Source organism: Cornus florida, unplaced genomic scaffold (assembly GCF_030987335.1).
Source record: "Cornus florida cultivar Cherokee Brave unplaced genomic scaffold, ASM3098733v1 CherokeeBrave_3.0.0_Hap2_Chr11, whole genome shotgun sequence".
Classification (NCBI taxonomy): domain Eukaryota; kingdom Viridiplantae; phylum Streptophyta; class Magnoliopsida; order Cornales; family Cornaceae; genus Cornus; species Cornus florida.
In genome coordinates, this window is record NW_026775581.1 from 113,319,663 (window position 1) to 113,342,696 (window position 23,034).

General features: G+C 36.0%; 2 protein-coding genes and 1 pseudogene across 5 annotated transcripts; 2 read left to right on the top strand and 1 right to left on the bottom strand.

The window, feature by feature from the left end:
* Positions 1 to 1,741: 1,741 nt before the first annotated feature.
* LOC132281885 (LEAF RUST 10 DISEASE-RESISTANCE LOCUS RECEPTOR-LIKE PROTEIN KINASE-like 2.1) lies at positions 1,742 to 4,010 on the top strand. The gene is made up of 2 exons (XM_059783545.1): positions 1,742 to 2,501; positions 3,841 to 4,010. Exons 1-2 carry the CDS (start codon positions 1,742 to 1,744, stop codon positions 4,008 to 4,010), a joined length of 930 nt encoding a protein of 309 aa, XP_059639528.1.
* Positions 4,011 to 6,221: 2,211 nt separating this feature from the next.
* LOC132281747 (PR5-like receptor kinase) lies at positions 6,222 to 7,367 on the top strand (annotated as a pseudogene).
* Positions 7,368 to 8,281: 914 nt separating this feature from the next.
* LOC132282910 (LEAF RUST 10 DISEASE-RESISTANCE LOCUS RECEPTOR-LIKE PROTEIN KINASE-like 1.2) lies at positions 8,282 to 18,929 on the bottom strand. 4 transcript variants are annotated; one of them, XM_059784736.1, is made up of 4 exons: positions 18,137 to 18,929; positions 9,949 to 9,984; positions 9,569 to 9,829; positions 8,282 to 9,474 (listed from the first exon to the last, which is right to left on the bottom strand). In XM_059784736.1, exons 1-4 carry the CDS (start codon positions 18,891 to 18,893, stop codon positions 8,552 to 8,554), a joined length of 1,977 nt encoding a protein of 658 aa, XP_059640719.1. In that variant the 5' UTR covers positions 18,894 to 18,929; the 3' UTR covers positions 8,282 to 8,551. The 4 variants fall into 4 exon arrangements, with proteins under 4 accessions (XP_059640719.1, XP_059640717.1, XP_059640718.1 ...); XM_059784734.1 differs by lacking the exon at positions 18,137 to 18,929 and adding an exon at positions 13,345 to 17,323; XM_059784735.1 differs by lacking the exon at positions 18,137 to 18,929 and adding an exon at positions 11,011 to 12,367.
* Positions 18,930 to 23,034: the final 4,105 nt, after the last annotated feature.

Genomic DNA, 23,034 nt, shown 5'->3' on the forward strand with positions numbered 1-23,034 from the left:
ATGAGATGTTCAAAACTTTAAAGGCCAATGTAGTGTATCTCTATTTCTATCCCTCTCTATCTTTTCTCTTCTCTCATTTTAAACAACTCAAACACAATCTACACTATCTTTTCTTTTATTTTATTTTCTCTCACTATCCCTCCAAATCTCTCAATCCAAACATATCCTTAGCCTAGTGCTAATAGCCCAATATAGTTCTGAAATGACACATTTTTTGTTGGTTGGAATCAGTATGGTTACATCATACTAAAATATGATGCATCTCAATTAGCAAATGACAGTTAAATCAAAATACTATGCAGAAATCTCAAAAAGAAAAAAAAAAAAAAAAAATGTTTAGGCATCTTTGCATGTGTTTATATATATATATGTGTGTGTGTGTGTGTGTGTGTGTGTGCGCGCGCGCGCGCGCGCGCGCTCAATCGTACCTAGTCTTTCCGTTGAGCTGATCTTCACAACCGATCTCTGCTACCACGAAATTTGGCCATCAAAAGCCAGTTGTAGATCTACCCTCGATATATAATTAAAATGAGAGAGAGGATTGTTCAGATTTGAAATAAGATGAGAGAGAACGATGGAGCTAATCGGGGGAGGTTCTCCGCCCGCAGAGAAAACTGTGGTAGTGTTGAAATTAGGGATTTAGGGTAAGAAATATATATATTGGGCTTAAGCTATTGGGCTTTTTGGGTGAATGTAGTATTTGGATTGATTGGGCGTCAATGCTTCATTTGAGTTAGATTGGGCTTAATGTTTCATTTGGGTTTTTAAAAAGAATCATATTTTACATATTTATATATATATTTATTTGGCAATGGTTAGACGGTTATAGTAGTTATTGGTGTTAGGGAGAAGGGGGATTGGAACCTAAGAGTATAGGTTCTGGGACTTAAAAGCATGACTCTTTTATCATTTGAGAATTCAAAACGAACGTTTGGGGGTCGTTTAGTAAATAAAGGAACTGATCGAGGCCAAATCAAACGTTGGCAATATTACTACCAAATTTGGGTGCAAACAAATACCAATCAAATTGTGAATTTTTAGGTTAAAACCTCCATTAATGATTTTTTATTTTTTTTTACCAAGTTATAATCCTAGGATTTTGGTCGAGCAAAAGTGAATTTCTTCTGTTGATTTCTGGGGCAATATTAAAATTTCATAGTTGTATAACTGAAAATAAAAAAATTACAAGTGACTTAATGATATTTCCATCGGGTAAAAAAAAAACACACACACACATATATATTACTTGAAGTGGCTAAGATTTTGATTTTGATTTTGATTTTGATTTTGATTTTGATTGCCGAAATGTAATTAATCTAAAGGATGTACACAAGAAGCTCGCCAGTCTTGAACTCTTGATGCATAAACAGAAGATAATTAGTGTCATTAATAAGTCAAAAACGAGAGACACTGGAAGATAAAACATGGGCGGCCAAAGCCTGGGCAGCCTATTACACGAGTTTTCTTTTTTCTGCCAACCTAAATTACGTACCACATGAGAAGTACTTACTTCTGAAGTTCGTACATGTATACATAAGAATATCACACACATTCAACTATTCCTTATTTGAATACTGCAAACATTCACACACACATATATATATATCTAATAAAAGCACACACATCCAACTATTAATTCCTTATTTGAATACTACAAACATTTACACATATATAGCACACATGCATATCTATTCCTTATTTAAAATACTACGTACGTACGACTATTTCAATCATTTTCACCATGTCACATGCCTCACCACTTCTCTTCCTCCTAGCTTCTTCTCTCTTCTTCACCTCCTATGGCAACGACACTGATTCATTCGCCACAAACTGCCCTTGGCACTTCTGTGGCGGCGTTAACATTAGCTACCCATTTTGGCTAAAAGACACCACTACCTTGAATCACAGCTGCGGTTACCGGGGACTCGGCCTTAACTGCTCGAGCCCCGACGAGCTCATCCTCAACCTCCCCAACAATGAAGCTTACTTCGTTAGAAGTATAAATTATGACGAGAACACCCTCACCCTCGTCGACATGGATGTTACAACTAACTTGACATGCCCAAGGGCACGTCAAAACATTACTCTAGACACTAGTACTGTTCCATTGTTTCACTCCCAATTAGATTTGAACATCAGTTTCTACTTTCATTGCAGTGATTACCCTACAAGTAATGTTTCTCCTATAGGGTGCTTGGGATCGGGTGTGAATGAGTCCTATGTTTTTGTGGATGGGACAGAACCGGACGGTGTTGATTGGTACCATTACTGTGAGGAGAAAGTGATGACAAAGGTGTTGGAGGCGGAGATCAACAACGGATCTGATTTGATCAATAGGTTTGGTGGTGCCATGAACGACGGGTTTGTGCTCGATTGGGTGACGGTGACCGAGTGCGTCGCGTGCGAGGCGTCGCATGGGCGCTGTGGCTACAACAACCTGACTAGAGAGTTGTTGTGCTTTTGTTCGGATGGCACCACAAACACACAACACTGCAAAAAAGGTAAGTACCTTGTTTTGGTTCAGTTTTTACCATGTTGATTAAATGTTGGACTAATATTAGCCATCCATTATGAAGACCTTCTTGTAAGAAAAATATGGATTGGAGGGTTATGATCTAATGAATGATCATTTTCAAACCCTGCCTTGTTTTAATGTAAGAGGGTCTAGCTGGTAACCCATAAATGGCCATAGAATATGCAATGCAGTGCCACTAGGTGGGGCACAAGGTTAGTGCAAAAAGCTTAGAGGAAGATCTTATGACTGAAGTGATTAATCATAACTGTGCTGGATAGTAAAATTTTATTCTAGTTAAAGGCGGTAAAATTTTAAGTAATGTAGATTTCACTATCACTAAATTTGAACATTTACAATTCCATCATATGGGCACATAGATTTAAACAAATTAAATCAGTGGCTTGTTAGAAATTTTCTTTTGTGGGAGCAATGTTTAATTAAATATGTTAATTAAAAAAATCATATTCAATGAATGAAGAATAAGATATGAAAAAAAAAAAAAAAATAACACATCACAAATATAAAAAAAAAAAAAAAAAAAATTTACAAAAAATTTTCATGGTAACAAACATTTTTAATAATTATCATGTCGAACTGTAATCTGCTCAAAATAAAAATTCATTCTTATTAAAAATCAAAAAAATAAAATAAAAAACAAGATATGAAGATAACTAATCTTATAAGTTATAACCAGATAATTTAATCAATTGAAATTTTTTATAGAGTAAGTGAATTGTGATTTGATTGATAGAGTAAGTGAATTGTGATTCCATGTAAACTACACGCACACCTCTAACATATTTCAACACTGTTTAAGGTTGTGGAAAATATATAAAGGGTAAATTACAGATACCACCCCTAGGTTTTCATTTCGTACATTGAGGTAGAATGTGACACGAAATATTGGTCAAACTACACGCACACCTCTAACATATTTCAACACTGTTTAAGATTGTGGAAAATATATAAAGGGTAAATTACAGATACCACCCCTAGGTTTTCATTTCGTACATTGAGGTAGAATGTGACACGAAATATTGGTCAAACCATTTCATTGACTAACACTAATGCATCATGTGAACTGAAATTACAGCATCAGCCGGACAAAAGTACCCTTCTCCTAATTGAATCACATGACCTGATGACCCACCCACTTCCTCGCTTGGACTTTGTACTCTCTCTTTAGTTTATCTCTCTAACAATAATGGAGTCGCGGTTTCTTTCCGGCGCCAACACAATCTCTGGCATCCCCTGCCTTAGAAAGCCAATGAGGCTGAGCACCACTTGGTTTTTTCTTTTCTTTTTTTTTTTTTTTTTTTCGGAAGGTAAGCTGAGCACCACTTGTTTCGCCGCCGCTAGACCCATCAAAGCCGTTAGCCGTCGGCGGGAGCAGGAACATCAAATGGGGAAGGAAGCTTTGACCAGTTATACTTCTAACATTACGACAACAAAGCGCGAGATTCTCAGCCCATTTTCGCCGCCGTCAGGGCGTTGATTTCGCAAGTTGAGGTCCGTTTCCTCTCTTCAACTCAGTTAGTCTGACCCATTTCAGTGACCATGCTGATCCGTTTAGTATTATGCCCTAACCCTACTTTTTTGCATAGATGTTACAGTCGCTTCAATTGGGTTTTTCAACAGTTACTCGGCTCTTGTCACCGGTTTAAAAAATGGTCCAGTGTTTTCGCCATTGGTTTTTGCACGAATAGTTTCTCTGTATAGACGAAATCAAACAGAAGATAAAAGAAGACCAAGAGATTGAAATTTTTTTAGAGACTCAAAGTGAGGATTTTTTTTTTTTTTCCTTCCAAAGTGGGGTTAGAAAAGAGAAGAAGATGTACACACAAGCTTCTGTTCCCTCCAACCAAAAATGGAATTGTATTTACTGGCAGATGGCGTTATCTATTAGGAGGGGCAAAAACGTAACTTACTAATACCAAATCCCTTCTAAATTTTTCCTAAAGAAACCTATGAGATCATATAGGTAAATTCATTCTGACCCGCCTAAGTCAAATGATCCACTAAAACCTTCTTGTTATATAGTGCCACATTCTACCTTAATGAACGATATGAATACCTCATGGTAGTTTCTGTAATTTACCCATATATAAATTATGGTTATATCTATCTATCTATCAATGTCAAATGAGTTATGGGCTGCCAATAACATCTTTATATTTGTAATTTAAGGTGAGTCCGAAAGGAAGATGAGTTCCTGATGCCAATGGAAGGAAAAAAATAAATGTCAAATGAATTATATATAATCAGCCCCTTTATTTGACTATAAGATGCAAGTCAGGATATCAAACCAACCAATCATTTGAACTTTGAATATCCGGTGGAATTCAGAAGGTGGGCTCGGTGTCTACTAACTTTTCCACGGCTAACATCAGACTTTCTGAGTCGTAGTCCGAATTTTGCTTCAACGGTTCGATTGGGTCGTAAACTTTGAAATTTGGTGACGTTGGGCTTCTGTTGACTTAGTCGTGAATTTCAAAAAATAAAATAAATTTGACTATTTTTTTTTTCTTTTATTTTATTATTATTATTTTCATGTGATGAGCTCGGGTTGTAAACTCACTTGTAAATGATAGCCAAGTATATTGTGTTTAAGAGTTTATGTTGGTAAAATGAGAAAGTGAATTAAGAAAACACTTAAAACTATTGGGGGCTTTCGCATTCGCATGGTGAAATATTGTGTCCAAACTTCACTGTTGTGTTCTGTGTGTTTATTTGTGTGAGTTTTAACAAACATATATGTCAAAGCTCAATGAGAGAAAATATTAATATCCACAGGCAATGTCCCTTATCTAGTGAGCAAATTTATTTTTCGTTTTTCCTTATGATGTACTGGGTGAATTTCCATTTCAACTTCCGAGAATTTATTTATCTGACATTTACAACGATTTAAACAAATTTGTTTTGCTAAACCTGGTATGTACACTGAACTGCAAGCTGCCCATAAAAGAATTCAGAACCAATAAATATGATTTATTCCCATTGATCAGTTTCTTTTGCTTCCTACTTCAAGGTCTCGCTAATGACTGCAATGTTTTTGCCGCAGGTAATGATTCTGGACTGAAGTTGACAATAGGTACCATACTCTTATACCAGTTAATTACATTTAAAAACTGGCTATTATAATTTCTCAGTGGCCTTCTTATTTCTTAGTGGCAGATAAATTGATCTTAGAGAGTAAAAGGATATAGTCACATTGGAGTGTATCTTATTTTTTGTTTTATTTTATTTTATATTTTTTTCTCATAACAGATTTTGGATTCTTAACCATGATTATTATTTTTTTCCCGGAAAAGGATTGTTAACCATGATTTGTTTGTGGATTTTTATATATTGAAAATGACAAATAATCATGCTTAATGGATCTAACAGTCGAAAGAATTATACCTTACAAAAGTTGAAAATATATATATTTTTTTCCTTGAGATTGTTCAATTGCCAATGTCATGCTTAGTTATATTGCTAATGTTGAATATAAATGATCATTTAAAAAAAAAAAAAAATTCTTTTTATATCAAATCACTAACCTCCAAATCTCTGATTACAGGAATTATTTCTGGCGGAATTGGAGTACTGCTAGTGAGTATCATTTTCTGTTGCACTAGCTCAAAGACTTCTTCATATAGATCAATCATATTCTGGAGGAAGAAAATAAATGATGGTCAGAATCTTGAGGACCTTATTAGGAACTATGGATCTCTGTCTCCGAAAAGATATAGCTATTCAGATGTCAAGAAAATGACATACTCTTTTAGAGATAAACTTGGTCAAGGAGGATATGGTTGTGTGTATAGAGGAAAACTACGTGACAGTCGTCTTGTGGCAGTGAAGCTTCTTGATGCATCGAAAGGAAATGGAGAAGAATTCATCAATGAAGTTGCAAGCATCAGCACAACTTCACATGTTAACATTGTCCATCTTTTGGGGTTCTGTCTTGAAGGCCGCAAAAGAGCTCTCATTTATGAGTTCATGCCTAATGGATCTCTCGAAAAGTTTATATATGGTGAAGGTCTTTCGAAAACCAATGGGCATTTGGGTTGGAAAAAGTTATATCAAATTTCAATTGGGATAGCTCGAGGACTTGAGTACTTGCACCGTGGTTGTAGCCAGCGGATACTACATTTTGACATAAAACCGCACAACATTCTTCTTGATGAGGATTTTTGCCCTAAGATCTCCGACTTTGGGCTTGCAAAACTATGTACCAAGAAAGAGAGCATTATATCAGTGTTGGGAGCGAGAGGGACCGTAGGGTATATTGCTCCCGAAGTGTTCAGTAGAAACTTTGGAGGAGTATCACATAAGTCTGACGTCTACAGTTATGGAATGATGGTACTAGAAATGGTTGGAGGAAGAAAGAACGCTGGTGCTGGGGCAAATACGAGCGAGATATATTTTCCACACTGGGTTTATAAGCGCCTTGAGCTAGATGAAGTGCTAGGATTTCAGGATGACATGACAGAGGAAGAAAACAAACTGGCAAGGAAGATGATACTAGTGGGGCTGTGGTGCATACAGACTGATCCTTCACAAAGGCCGTCAATGAGTAAGGTGGTGGAAATGTTGGAAGGAAGCATACAGCCCTTGGAAATTCCACCCAAACCCTACTTATATTCTCCTTCAAGGTCCCCAGCAGAATCTTCTACTACATCAACAATGTTTTAATTTATTTTTAAAATTATTTAACATCCATTTATTCTAGTTGTTGGTAACAAATTTAGCAGAACATATCATGTTAAGGTTCTGGTTTACAAGGACTTTCTGATGACAATCAAATCTTGAAGGCCCTGCATGCTTGCGGCTTATTGCATCATATAAGTTCTGTATTTCTAGTAGACACAGGAACTATTATAACTACCATGTATGAGCTTGTTGCACTACTATACAAGTTCTCTATACTTTTAAGATACTAACATGGTAACACTTCTATAAGATAGTAGGCCTAATAATTGTTCTATAAAAATTTCCTCGTTTAGTGCATAAAACGCCACCAATTCTACTAATTATATCACCATCTATCTCACCATCCTTTTGTATTAATAACCCTAAATACCGAAAGTGTGTACTTTGGATAATTCTTTGATTTTGAAGTGTTACCTTACCTTAATAACTCTAACACAGTTTCTTCACCTTTCTAATTTAATTACAGAATTTTCTTTAGAAGTGTCCAGTAGTACTATTTCATCAGCAAAACAACATTCACCAAGGAAACAACTCTAGTGTACTGTCATTTCTGAAAATCAATACGTTTTCGAAGGAAAGAGGTATGGGAGAAGTTTTAGAGGAGAAAACCGTACCCTTCCCTCTCTTAGCCTTCGTTTCCAGCAGACTTATTCTGCTCTTTTAAGTGTCAAGGTTCTCTCCTTAACCATGTAATGGTTTTTTTGGAGCAGTGGCGTGAATCGCTTGCACAAACAGATTTCAGGCATTGCTCTGTTTACCAAAATGAAGTTATCGTTAAAATTGTATCCTGCAAAGTTTTTTAAATGACAAGAGTAATGTTTCATGTTGAGGTTAATATAGCAGTATCATTGTTAGTTTGAGATTTGGAATAGATTATTACTATTTTGGAGAAGCATTATTCAGAAAACCATTTCCAGTTCTACTGCAGAGTTTGTATATGCTGCTCTGCTCAAAATTCTTCCTTACTCGGAATTTATTATAACATATTCTAATGATGGCTTCCATTGCATGTCGTAATGCATTACATAGTGAGTTTCATATGCTCTAATTGCTAATGTACAATCAATATAATGTAATAAAACATATGAATTTGTCACACTGTTAATTGCAATACACACACACACACACAAAAAATCAATCAGAATTCGTAACTACCAAGACCATGAACTTTTAATATCAAAGACAGCTGCTACTTTATATGTACATACCCTCCAAGGTACCAACTTATAATAGATGAAAAGAATATGACATTAATACCATGTTGGATATGATAGTTGGTAACTCTTTCACGATTCTTCGCTATGGACTTGAAAATTTGATGAAATGATCGGACAAAAATTAGCCACTGAAATCAGATGTTGATGTGCTAATCCATTTTGTAGTCACAGAATCTGGTGAAAGTGTTGGTGGATTATTCTTCAACAGAACAACATCATCTGCTGGAATATCTATACTTGTCTTTTGTATATCATCGTCCCTTCTCTGAATTCCTATTAGAGCCTCCAACACCTCTTCCATAGATGGCCTCATTTCCCTCTCATTCTGTAAACATTGAAATGCCAACTCTGCTACATCAGTGACCATATTCTTTACCTTGTAATCTGATTCAAAACCAATACTTGGATCGACAAGCTCATGCAATGCATTGCTTTGGATCTTGCTGATAGCCAAGTGAGACAAATTGATTTCATGCCGCTTTCTAGTGATATCAACAGCAGGCATGGATGATATAAGCTCAATTAGGACCACCCCAAAACTATAGACATCACTTTCTTTTGTAAGGTGGTAGCAATCATGATACTCGGGGTCTACATATCCTGGAGTACCTTGTGGAGCAGTGGACACATGGGTGACATCAGTTGGGTAGAGGCGAGAGAGCCCAAAATCGGCTACTTTAACACAGAAATTGTTGTCAAGGAGAATGTTGTTGGTCTTGACATCTCGGTGGATAACATCAGAAGCATGAAGGTATGCCAATGCAGTTGCTGTTTCTATGGCAATGCTCATTCGGGTAGTCCATGCAAGTGAACCGGGCGTTGCTCCTTCACCATGAAGATGATCAGCAACAGTGCCATTAGAAATGTACTCGTATACAAGTATGAGCTCACGGCAGTGGCGTGAGGTGCAGCCATAGAGGGAAACAAGATTTTGGTGGCGCAAGCGCGAGAGAATCTCTATTTCATTCATGAATTGCTCAACCCTCTTATAACTATTTTCGTACAAGCGCTTGACTGCAACAGCGCGCCCATCTTTGAGTTTGCCTAGTTAAGATATTTAGAACAGAAAGATTTTTAATAAAATGGTCCATATAAGTTAAAATAGCATCATCTGTAGCACAAGTCCATTTCTACATACCTAGGTATACTATGCCAAATCCTCCATCTCCAAGTATCTTTTCTGAATCAAATTTCTTAGTGGCTTCTTCAAGTTCACTGTAGCTGAATATTTGGAGTCCTAAGTAGGTTCCAGGTTGGTCAAGATCTACCATTGAAGAGGAATATGAGGAATTGTTTCGAGAAATCAAACGTGAAGCAGTGTAAAGTTTCTTGTTTCGGCGATGATAGAAGTAAAAAGGAAGGCCCATAAGCAAGATGCCAATCACAACTGAACAAAAACCTGCAGGGAAACAGAGTGAGAATGGGAAGAAGATTTTATGATTGGACTGGGAAAAATTAGAATCTAACCAATAAAATAAAAAAAAGATGAGGAGAACAAAAATGAAATGTGTTTGTTACCTATAATAAACTTCAATCCCAGATTTAATTTATGCCCTGCAATGATAATTAGGTGACATGAAAAAAGTGTAGAATATTAACACACAATAACATATCAATATAAACTGTAATCACAAGCCAGATATTTTCATGTGTATGAATTGTCAAATCCTGCCCATCCAATTCAATTATTGATTTAATTTTGATCCTAATTAAATAAACAGAGGTTTAGAGATAACAATATCTGAGCATCGCGGTAGATACCAATACTGCCAGATTGAGAACAAGCAGAACAAATTTAGTAGATGTAGGATAGAACCAAAAGCAAGAATATACGGAGTAATTTTCAATGGCTGGTCCAGATTTTTAGAATATCAGATTCATGGTAGAGAACAATGACGACGACATACACCTTTTTTATGCAAATTAATTGAATATAATATAAATTCAGGCCAGGTGAATTACCAAAGTATCACAGCCCACCATGGTTAAAACAGGGTGGAATTATTTAGGCGACGTGAGGATTATTACATAAGTAGTGCTAATCATTTATATTTGAAAAATACAGGGGGGAAAAAAATGTAAACCACCATGGAAGAAGGTCCAGAGATAGAGAAGTATGGTTCTGGTTTGATAATTAGCTTGATGCCTCAAAATCTTCCTTCATGCAAATAATCCTTCCATTGATCATATTTGACTTGATTGAATACAGCTAGGTTGTTGCAGCTAGCTATAAATCTTCTAAATGACATAGGAATAAAAAATGTAAAAAATAAAAGAGGAAGGCCTTATCATTTGGGAAGCCTCAAGTATGTCATCTCCTAGGCAAAAACAAACTTTACAACCCTAAATACTTGTTTGATTGATCTCCCTCTGTGTACATGAAGAAAAAGAATACTGAAAATATTTCAGAATCAGAGCTTTTTTATCCCCAAGGCTAGCATATTCATAAAAGGCTATGGAGAAGATAAATGCAAAGATGGCTATGGAAATTAAACTCTCTCTATAGTACCATAATTTGGATTGCGATATCTAGAATAATTGAAGAATGGTGAAAAAATACTAATTTTCTGATGAATTTACCATGTCGACAGGTTTTGAGTTTCAAGCCGGGTTGATCATTGCAAAAACAGATAAATTCGTCATAATAAGAACCACAACGCCCACCACTTTTCTCGCAGTTGCTACAATCAACTGCACTCCATTGCAAAACAAATCCCTCTTTCAAAACATCTGTGAAATTCATCTTTAACAACCTATCAAGATCTTCACCATCCACAGGCGCGTTAACCACAGACTGGCATGACTCTATTGAATAATTTCTGTACTCCAAAAGCTCCACATGGAAAACACCAAAAGAATGATGGGTAGCATTGCTAGCACAAGCAACAGAATATGTCATGTAATCAGCAGCAGGTGCAGAGCAGTTGTAGAAGAAGAATAGGTCCCAATAAGCAGGACCCTGACTAAATGGAGTGTGATCAATGCTAAAATTATGTTTAGGAGTTGGACAAGTATCAGCACTATCATAGAGGGCAGTGTTGACCAAGAGAAGTGAATGATTTGGGTAAAAAATGTCTTTGATGAAGTACTCATCATCAGAAATTGTTAGGATCGGAACATGGTCATTGCAGGTTACCTCGAATCCTGGGGCTCCGCAGTAGGATTCTTGTAGGTCAGAAATATAGAAGGGGTAGTTTATATTAGGTCCATGACCACAGTAATGAGGCAGGCAAGCCGCGAATTTCAAGTCTGCAGATAGAGTTTCAGCTTCTAAGGTGGTGAAGATGTTGATAATGATAAAAATACGGAAAAATCTTTTGAGTATGAAGAAGGCATGAAGATCCATTTGGGGTTGTAGGAGTGAGGAAGGCAGAGGAAAACAGAGAAGGAGAAGAGGAGTCTGGAGTTGGAGAAAAATTCAATGTAGTTGGTATAAGTTAGCCTTGCAGTCTATGTATATCCTTTAGATTTACCTTGTTTTTTTGTTGGGTATATAAATAGAGCTTTGAAAAAGGTTTGTTTGAGTATCTAAATAGAGCTTTGAAAAAGCTGTACTTACCCACATAACAGACAAACTATGGTTCAAGCAACATCAAAGATGTTTCCTTGAGCTACCTTTTAAAATTTAAGTGAGCCATGGCTTCCATCATCTATAAAGCCAAAACGAACTCAAGGGATATGTGACTTTATAGATTATCCCAGTGAGATTTTTTTCCAAACTAATCTGATTATGTATTTTATTTTGGGGACATGCACTAGTCTAATGAACAAAAACATGTGTATGTAAATAACCAGAATGCATCATCCACTTGTAATGATGACATCATGGTTCAAATATGAATGTCCAAACTGCCCTTTTTGGGATTCAAACTATGAACAAGATTTTTTTAGCTGTTAGGAAAACACTCACACATATTTCACAAATTGTTTGTTGCAGACGGAACCCTTACCTCTCATTGGAAAGGGGATAGAAGTTACAGCATTGAGCTTGTTTGTTACAGACGGAACTCCTTACCTCTCGTTGGAAAGGGGAGAGAAGTTACAGCATTGAGCTTATGGCTCATAGGTGACAAATTGGAGAATTTCTTAGGGAAAAAGACATGGGAGGACTATATATAAATTGAGTGATGATGATAAGTATGACTTTTGGAATACTACTGACTGAGTTGGGGTTGGTTGAACCGAAAGTGAGAAAAGAGATACCCCTTTCTCCACCTATCTTTCTCATTAGGTGTTGGACAGCAACAGCAGAGGAAAATTTGAACCCTCTTGGTAAATTCACATTTTAAGACATAGCATTTGGACGTGTTTTAGGCTCACCTTGACCTGAAGAGAAATATTCCACACGCATAATTAATCCATTGACTGTTGACATGTTCAACGGTAGACGTGGAACTGTAAAATACATATTTTCTGGGTCCCACAACTAATTCATAGTTTCTCACAAGATTGGATACTTCGTGATTGTTCAACCAGTTTGACTTTCCTTATGGTCCAAGAAAGGGTGAAGCAACTTAAGCCTAAACTTCAATTGACATTAATGGTGACCACAGTTTTATCAACTTTCAACCAGCAATCACATAGTGCAGAAACATGACATCTGATGGAACTTCTTGGTTACTAAAAATCAAGAAATCAATCTTTCCTCATTTTAACGGGGACATTTCATAAAACAATGAAATATTAAAAAGATACGAATTGGATGTCCAAACTCTGAACAATCGAAAGAGAGAAGAGTGTGATGTAATGGGTTCACCTCCCCCCCCCTCTCTCTTTTGACTGTTTGGAATTCAAACAAATAATTAGTTATTCGATGTCAGTCCTATCGATCAGTACCAAATACTAAAGCTAGAGATGAAAATGCTAACACAAAAATTAACCTAGTGAACATGAAAATCAAAGGGGGTTGCATACCACGGTCTTGACAAGTTCGACGGTGAGGCTGGTCGTGACAAAAGCAGACAAATTCGCGCGTAGCAAGATTGAATCCACAAGTCCCACCGGAGGTCTCACACGCCGCACATTGGAAATCGTCTGTATTATAGATAACCTCAAACCCTAAATTCAAAGCTTTTTGCAGATTCACCGAGCCATTCCAAAGTCCGTCCAAACTCGTCTTGAGAACCGAAACTTCAATTCCATCTTCGCATGAGGTCCCGTAACTCCCGTTCAGTTGAATCCTCAAGAATGACTCGTCCGCGTAAAAGCCGTTACTTTCACTAGAACCATCGAAGTCACATGTGAAGTTGTTCCTGATCACGAAGTCTATGGTAAAATTTGAGGTGCAGTTGTAGAATATATACAGGTTTCGGACAGTTGAAGGATAGCCAAAGAAGGTGGTGTTCAAAGTTATATTAGTCAATGTCTGAGGACAGTGATTATCCCATAGGTCTAACCGTGCCATAGTGATGGTGTAACCGGATGAGTTGATCCCTAGTACACGGAAGGTATGATCATCGATGTCTATAACCGGGTAGTCGTTGTTTTGGCACTTGAGCTGGAACAGTGGATGGCCACAGTACTGGGGTCGTCCATCACCCCAATAAGGGTACCCTATGCCCTTTATGTTTTGGCCACAGTTGTAGGTTTGATTTCTGCACTCCGAGAACATTTCATGGTCTTCAGATTGAGATGTTGAGAAGGTGGTGATGAATAATAATAAGAAGATGGTGGAGCAGTAGTGAGAGAGGGATAAAGAGAAGAGTTGGGCATACATTTGTAAAATATCATGATTCATGAATGGAAAAAGAGAGAGAATTTGGTGAGATGGAGGTGTGGGTTGGTGGGTTATTGATTGATGTTAATGAGTTGAGGGCCTTTCAAAAGGACAAAGAGATGGGAAGGTTCTGTCCTGATGTAATGTAAACAGATAAACCAGCCCATTTGCTTTGACAAAGAAACGTGAACTTAATTTATTTAGAATTTTCAGAGAGAGACAGAGACACAGATGGCTGCTGATATGGATGACTATAGCTGATATGGATGACTAATTAACTGTTGCTTGGAAAATTGTTAAGTTGAATTCATGGCAAGCTGTTGACACGTACAAATTCTCCGCCACCGAATTTTTATTTTCTTTTTCTTTTTCTTTTTTCTTTTTTCTTTTTATTTAGAAAGCAATTCTCAATAATTTAAAAAATTATAAAAAATAATTTTTTTAAAAACAGAGGGCTAGTTTAGTTTGTTACTTGGAAAAAATTTCTCAAGAACTCAAAAATAAAGAAAATTACAAAAATTTTAAATTAAAATTTTAAAAAATAATTTTTAGAAACTACCAACCAAATAAATTTTTGTATAATTTTCTGATTTTGATCAAACTATCAAAACCATACCTTTTCTAGCTTAGTTTTCAAAAAATAATTTTAAAAACTGTTGACCAAACATATATTTTTTTGTATAATTTTTTTATATTTATTTTTTTTTTTTGTAAAAAAAAATTCTGAACCAAACAAGCCTAGTCTAAGCTTTTGAATGAATTTAAAACTATATAAATTATCAATAATACTAAAAGTTAAATTGATCAAGTCAATCTCTTCTGATACACTCTTAAACACCCTCATCTAAGAAGTCTACGTTAGGTTATGATTTCGTTTTTCCAAGTGTTATGGCATATTTGTGCGCCCCTAACACTTCCTATGCACTGTTAAAATGTTTCAGAGTTATGACACTCATTTTATAACCTCCTTAGATTGATTTATTTACTTAATTGAGAAACGCTATTAAACTAGTTCCAAGTCAAGCTAGCCCATCCAGATCCAAACTTAATTCTATTGTAATATGGTCCCTTTTAAAACATAAATTAGGTCAAATTTTTTTTTTTTTTTTTTTAACCTAACAAGGAAAATTCATAATTAGTGTAGTTAAAGAAAAGAGAATTCCAATCTAGAATCATAATTAGGGACAATAAGACAAAGCCTTTTTCCACTTTACAACACCGTAATCTCTCTAGAGTTTATTAAGTTATAGATTGGATCATTTACTCCCAAAAAAAAAAAATAAGTAAATAAATAAATGGGATTGGACTAAAAAGAATGAAAATTATATCCCAAACTAGCTAGGCCATAATAAAGTTGATAACGGGCTAATTCTGTCCTAGATATCTTTTAATTTAAAATTTTAAAAGTAATATGTTCAATACAGTGCATTTGACTTTTCCATTATCTTGACTCTGAAATGGCAGTGGAATAAAATTTCATAACTCCAATCATAGGTGCAGATATACTTTTCTAGCTGCCGGAAAAATATATATATATATATATATATATATATATACTTTTCTTGAAGAACATTATTCCATCATATTGTTCACGTGACTCCGACCAGTAAATCATGTTTGGGTGTCTACTGTGGTCTATATAGTAAAATCCTTCTAAAGTCTAAATCCAATTGTTTTCCTCACCATCAAGGAGGAAATAGTTATGGGGCTGGACGGGAAGCTGAAAATTCAGATAGACCTGTTTATTTGTAAGTCAAATTATGAACCTGAATTAAGACGTCGGATCATCTCGGCCAAAGATTGAGTTCTATTCTTTTTTTCTTTTCTTTTCTTTTTTTTTCTTTTTCTTTTTATATTTTGAGTAGTGATACTTATACTGAACATTTATAGTGAATTGCGTAATCCAATAATTTTTAATTAGATATTTATACCAAACACAACTAAACAGAGGGCTCCACTTCCTTATTTGTTGCATAATTGACCATTTAAAAGAGTAGATCTAACAATTTACTGCAGTTATTCGGTATAAGAATCATGCTTCTTATATTTATTATAAAAATAAATTTCACTTATATTTTCTAAGTTTTTCAAACCAGTGTAACTTATTAATGACGGTCTATCTATTTTACTATTTTGCTCATGAAATATTTGTTTTCGGACACCAAAAAGGCAAAATTGATGATCTATCAATTTTTTGCTATTAAAATCAATAAATTATGTTTGTCTCCATTAAATACCTAAAGCTAAGAGAAATCTGTTACATAAATTAGAAGGTAACTAAAATTGTAGAAGGATCTAAGTGGAATTTATCTTATTTATTATTTATTTCAAAATCCTAATTAAGAATTGTATACTAAATAAATTGCTATAAAGTAGAAAAGCAAACTTCAAACAGTGTGATAAAAAAGAAACGCAGTCCAATATTATATGAAATGGAGCCATGAATGATAGGACTTTTATCATGAATGGTTTTGTTCCATGGGGCCTATGAAATTATGAAAGGGGGAAAAGAAACAGTCAATTTTGTTGACAATGTCAATCTAAAATTACATGCAACCGGCCCAATTAGTTATTTGGAATAAAAGACACTGCTAGCTGGTAACCAGTAATTTCAATCAAATCTCCGAGATTAGAAAAAAGACTTGCAAGAATATTATAAAAAGAGTAAGATAAATTTTAATTAATTTGGATTTTGATCATGTACCGCCATTTAATAATTTCTCAATTGATATACTGTCTTTGATAATTAACGAAGCTCCATTTAATATAGTATTGCAATTTGAGTAGAAATCATAGTAGGCTTCTACAGATTTTGGGAGGAGGAAGATGGAGATCGCTCAGAAGAGAGGGGAAGATGGAAAGATGTTGAGATATTGCATTACGACAAAATCCGACTAGTCAGAGAGAGAGACGATGAAGAATAACTCCATCCATCCATATAATGCTAAACCAGTACTAGTCTGAAGCCATTGACTTTGAACAGTTTATAAGTCGACTTAAACCTACTATTCAATTACCAATTTACACTTTACCCACTAAAACACGCAAAAGGAGGACTTGACCATAAAATCAAAGGCAAAATTACTAGTTAGTTTTATTTTTTAATTTTAAAGACCGATAAGGCCTATTAACAATTTCTTGTTTTAATATTATCCTTTCTTTTGTTTTAGGTAAAAAAATATTATCCTTTCTTTTTGAAATTCATTTAATAATTTTTTTATTGAAATGCTAGCTTTGCTATAACCTTTATCTATAATTTCAAAAGTGAAAAACAAAAATTCAAGTTATAATATGAATAAATAAATATATATATGTGTGTGTGTGTGAATTAGTATATAATATCTCATAAACATTACTATCATTTGTATGTATTCGAGAAGAAGGCCACTCAGTATATGAAATATTTAAAATAGTTGTATTTTTGGTTGTTCCTTCCAAGTCTCTAGACATTACTAAAGCTTATAATTGACTTGGTAAATGAATATTTTATATGAAAGTGGTGTAAGGGGTCCAAAGCCCTTAAAGTAAGATTTTTAAATAAAGGACAAATCAGGAAGAAACCATAATATATTCTTTTTAATAGTCCTAAATATTTACACCGTTAAATTTCCCTCTATTTTCCTAACCATACTTAATGTACTAACTCTTGTTTCATTAACCAGCAAGGAGTAGTAATTGAAGGGCCTCTCTCTCTCACACACATCTATGTATCCTACCGGTGCCTCTGCATTAACCTTTTGCTCCACCTACTAGCACTTTATATATTGCATATTCTATGGCCACTAATTATGGGGTACTAGAGCCCCCTCCCATATGAAAGCTAAGGCAGGTGTTGATCATTGGTTAGATCAACCATCCAATCCGTGTTTTTATGATTAAAAAGACTTCACAATATATAGAAGATGGCTAGTAGTCCAGCCCATTTAATCAACATACCCCTTTAATCAAACATTTATAAAATTGAATGAAAACAAGGTAGGTAGTAGGTACCTTTTTTGCAGAGTTCTCTTTTCGTAGGGCCATCGGAGCAAAAGCATGACAACTCATTATTCGCGTACCCACAGAGCGCGCGAGACTCCTTGCATGTCCTACACTCTGTCGCGTTCCCCCAATCTAACACAAAACCCTTGTTGATGGCCTCAACGTAACCATTGATCAAATCAGATTCGTTGATCTCCGACTTCAACACCTTTGTCACCACTTTATGCTCGCAGTCATCGCGCCAATCCACACCATCCGGCTCTTTCCCCGCCACAAAAACACAGGACTTATTCCCACCCCATCCACAGCAAGGAAGATGACCTGTATCTAAAGAGTGAATTTCACAATTAAAGTAAAAACTGAGATCCAAATCTAATTGGGAGTGAAACAATGGAACTGTACTGTCAAGAATAAGGTTCTGAAGCTCCCTGGGGTACGTTGGCTTGGGGTCGGTGGTAACAGAGCTGTCGACGAGGTTGATGGTATTATTGTCATAATTTATTCTTTGAACGTGGTAAGCAGCGTTGTTGGGGAGGTGGAGGACGGCCTTCTCACTCGAGCAACGGATGCCGAGGCCCAGGTAACCACAGTGATCACTCGGGGTTGTTGCGATGCCGTCTATTTTCCAAAACGGGTAGCTAATATTAACGTCACCGCACATACTCCAACTGCAGTTTGTGGCGAATGAATCTATGTTGTTGCCATAGGACGTGAGAAAGAAGAACAAAAAGAGAGATGAAGAAAGCAGGAAGAGAGGTTGTGACATTCTGGAAATGTTAAATTGCACTAGTTAGTATTCAAACTACCAATAAAATACTCCTCTTATATGCGTGGGACTATGGGGTCGGATTTTATGTAACTACTAAACTGCCCCTTGACAAGTTCAGATGTGTTGTAACTTGCCTTGAATGTAATTGTGTGCATCAAGACCGCTTGGGTTCTTGCAGTTGTCACTTGTCTCCAGCTTGATAGTGAGTGATTGAAAGTGCAAAATAATTACCCACTTGATGCATTTTACACTTTTTAGAATTTCACAACACTCCACTTAAAGTTTAAAATTTTATATTGTTAGTTTATGAAATTTTCCAAAAGTTGAGGACATTTTGAAAATGATAAAATTGTTTATGATCCGTTTGTTTTGACAGATGGACGGGTGGGGGAAAGAAATAGGGGAAGGAAACAAATATATATATATATATATATACCAATTTGATCACCATATCAAAAAGACCATTCCAACTAATTATGTTTTCCTTTTACTCATTACCATACGTAACCAAAATCAGTCTCAATTTTGGCCGTGAATAATAAACTAGCAATTCATCGGTACTCCAGCCATATAGTTTTAGTTTTCTTTTCTTAACCAAAACCGGTTTCAATTTTGACTCTAAACACTAACAAATAACACTAGTGATTCTCCGGTACTAACACCATATAATTTTAATTTTCTTTTCTTCACTTGTGAGTGAAATACTCAACAAATAGTTGGGTGAAGATTATGTATAGAAGTGTTATACAATAATAATAAGCATGAACCCAGTAAAAATTTAGTTAATCAGGCCAGTGTTTACCAACAACAAGATAAATAATATTTTTAAAATAATATTGGGAATTTTTGAGAGGAAGAGGAGAATAAATAATGTTTGGACGGTTCTGTAGATTTGCGAAACAATTTGGACGGTTTTGATATTTGACAAATGTATTTATAATGATGAAAAAAGAGTATTTATAATTCCGAACTGGGAAGAGCAAATATGAGATATGCATGCCTATGAACAATTACGTGGGAAACGAATCTCTTGGACAATTGCTTGTGTTGAATTTTCAGGTCCGGGAAATTTCCTAACAATTTCTATGAGAATGTTGATTGGTCTGCATTTCTCTCATTAATATTTGTTTGCTTGTTAACAAAATAATAATAAATAAATAAAATAAAATAAAATCTATTGCACAACAAACCCGTGGCTAGTTGCTGATCAGTATTAAATATATATATATACAAAAATGATCTTTTACACATTGATATCTAAGAAATTTTCTTTACACCATGCTCAGTGGTTATTGGATATGATAACACGTTCATTGACAGGTTATTATACTAGACAAATTACATTTACACAATCCTATATTACGTGAATAAAAAAAGTAAAAATATTATATATATATATAGGTGTGTCACTCTAAATGATAAGAGGCATTTTGGAATAAAATTCAAGAACAAAATCGTAACAATTCGGATTCAAAACAAACAATATCATATTAAGTGATGGAATTAGTCATTACATAACATATACTTATAAAAATATATAGTAATCATATTCCATGGCACTATATTTTGTATAAGCAATCATATATTTTTGTGTTTAAATATGTTGATAGGGAAAAATAAACTTAGCCTACGTTGACCTAATGATAGATGCAACTAAGTGTTGACCAGCTGCTAGACCTTTTCGACTTTCAGCCAATGATATTTTCATTGGATAAGAATGATAATATTTCATTATCAAGGATAATGAAAGATGACGTGATTCAATAAGGTAAGAATAATCTTGGCACAATTTGAGGAAGTCAAAAGGGTTAAATCATATTCCCGACAAATTTGGTAACAAACGGATCTCCCCTGATTTCGCATAAACGGATCTCCTTCGATCTCGCACAAACGGATCTCATTTGATCTCGCACGAGCGAATCTCATCTAATCCCGCAAACGATCTGAGGGAGAGCGACTATAAGAATGAGATCCTACCAGTCAATAAAAGTATGACAAAAACTATTATTAAATCCCTGCCTTTCTTTTAGACCTCCGGTGACTGACTTGATCGTCGGAGAGCTCTTGGCAGGCACCACACCAGTGCCGTCAAGGTTCATCGATCTTCTACTCGCTTCTTTGCAGGAAAACGATGTCGTATCAGATCGCGTGGATTTTACCCTCAACAATTGGCGCCGTCTGTGGGAAACGATGAGTCCCTTAAATCAATAAATTACTCGGTTGGGTATATGTACTTGCGGTCCGGAATGGTAACTGGAAAAGAAACATCGTTGCAGGGATCCAGTCAAATAGAAGGGTCGAATGAACACCCAGACGTCCTGAATGACCAGGAACGGCTTGCAGCGTTAGAACTACAGGTCAAAACTCTGAATCAGGGTATGGACCAGTTGATCCAGTAAAATACAGAGATCAAGCAACATCTTATTCCAGCGGGACCACCACCTTAACAAGAATTGTCCGACCCATATCCTCCCAATCTAAATGATAGGGGAGAAAACGAGGAGGACCGAGAAACGATCCTCCTCATAAGTTTGAGGCAAAACAAAGCGAAGTCGGAAACTGACACAAAGAACCTCCTTCTTCGCTTCCGCGGAATCCCCAACCTTAAACAGGCACAACCTTCCGTGTTAAGAAAAAAATAGAGAAAGTTACCTATTCGACCTACAGATCGAGGATCTCAAGGCGAAAATGGAAGATGTAATGCAGGGTATGAAAGGGAAAGGTCCTGCCGCCATAGATAACCTGGTGCAGAGGACCAACTTGCCGTTCAGCCCCGCCGTTATGAAATGCCCCCTGCCTAGCTAGTTTAGGATGCCCTCGTTCGAAAGCTTCGATGGGACCAAAGATCCCCTCGATCACCTTGAGACCTTTCAAGCTCTTATGCATTTACACGCCGTACCAAATGAAATCATGTGCCGAGCTTTTCCTACTACACTTAAAGGATCGGCAGGAATTTGGTTCAACAAGCTGAAGCCAAGAACCATCAACACCTTCGAAAAACTGAGTAAGCAGTTTGTGAGCCACTTCATTGCAGGTCAAAAACATAGGAGGCCGGCCACCTACCTGCTTACCGTGGAGCAACAGAAGGAAGAGTCGACCCGGGAATACATCACCCGATTCAACACAGAGATGTTACAGGTAGAAGAGGTGGACGATAAGGTGGCTTTGGCCGCTTTCATAGGAAGACTCCAAACCTCCAGATTCTTGTTCTCCTTCTCAAAAGAACCTCCCACCGGCATGGCAGATTTGTTGATAAGAACGTAGAAACACATGAACGCTGAAGACGCCATGAATGCACGGAAGGGAAAGGAAGGAGAGAACAAGAAGATGTCGGCCTCTCTCACCAGGGATGAAAAGGATACCAGTTATAAGAGATTATTCTTCAGCCAAAGCGATAGGACATATCATGAGGAGGACTCAAATAAGTATACCGACTAACAATTGTCTCACAGCTGGAATTAGCCTTATCAAGTCATTCAGAATAAAGACTGGGGGCATCTCAGTTCATCATTTCACGTGTTATTTTATTTTCCAATAAAGTCACCATCACCACTGGGATGGATGACACTCAATTTCTACGCAATAAAATATTACGTTTTCAGTTACCTACCTATATGGTAATATTAAGCTCATAATAATCTATTTATCTCATTAAAGTGCCAACAACACATTCTTCCCTTATTAAAGGGACAAAAAGCCAACTACTCCTTCTATATAGAAGGGTGAGATAATTAATGTTTCTTTCATTTACTAAAGAGACGAGACGACTACCTCCCGTATTACAAGGGATGATAATGAGTGTTCTGTATTAAAAGGAACCGGGCTGAATGAATCCCGTAATTAATATTCCCGTACTATAAGGGATAGTAAATAAATGTCCTGTATTAAAAGGACCCGGGCTAAATGAATCCCGTAATTAATATTCCCGTACTATAAGGGATAGTAAATAAATGTCCTGTATTAAAAGGACCCGGGCTAAATGAATCCCATAATCAATATCCCTGTACTATAAGGGATAGTAAATAAATGTCATGTACTAAAAGGATCCGGGCTGAATGAATCTCATAATCAATATCCCCGTACTATAAAGGATAGTAAATAAATGTCTTGTACTAAAAGGATCCGGGGTGAATGAATC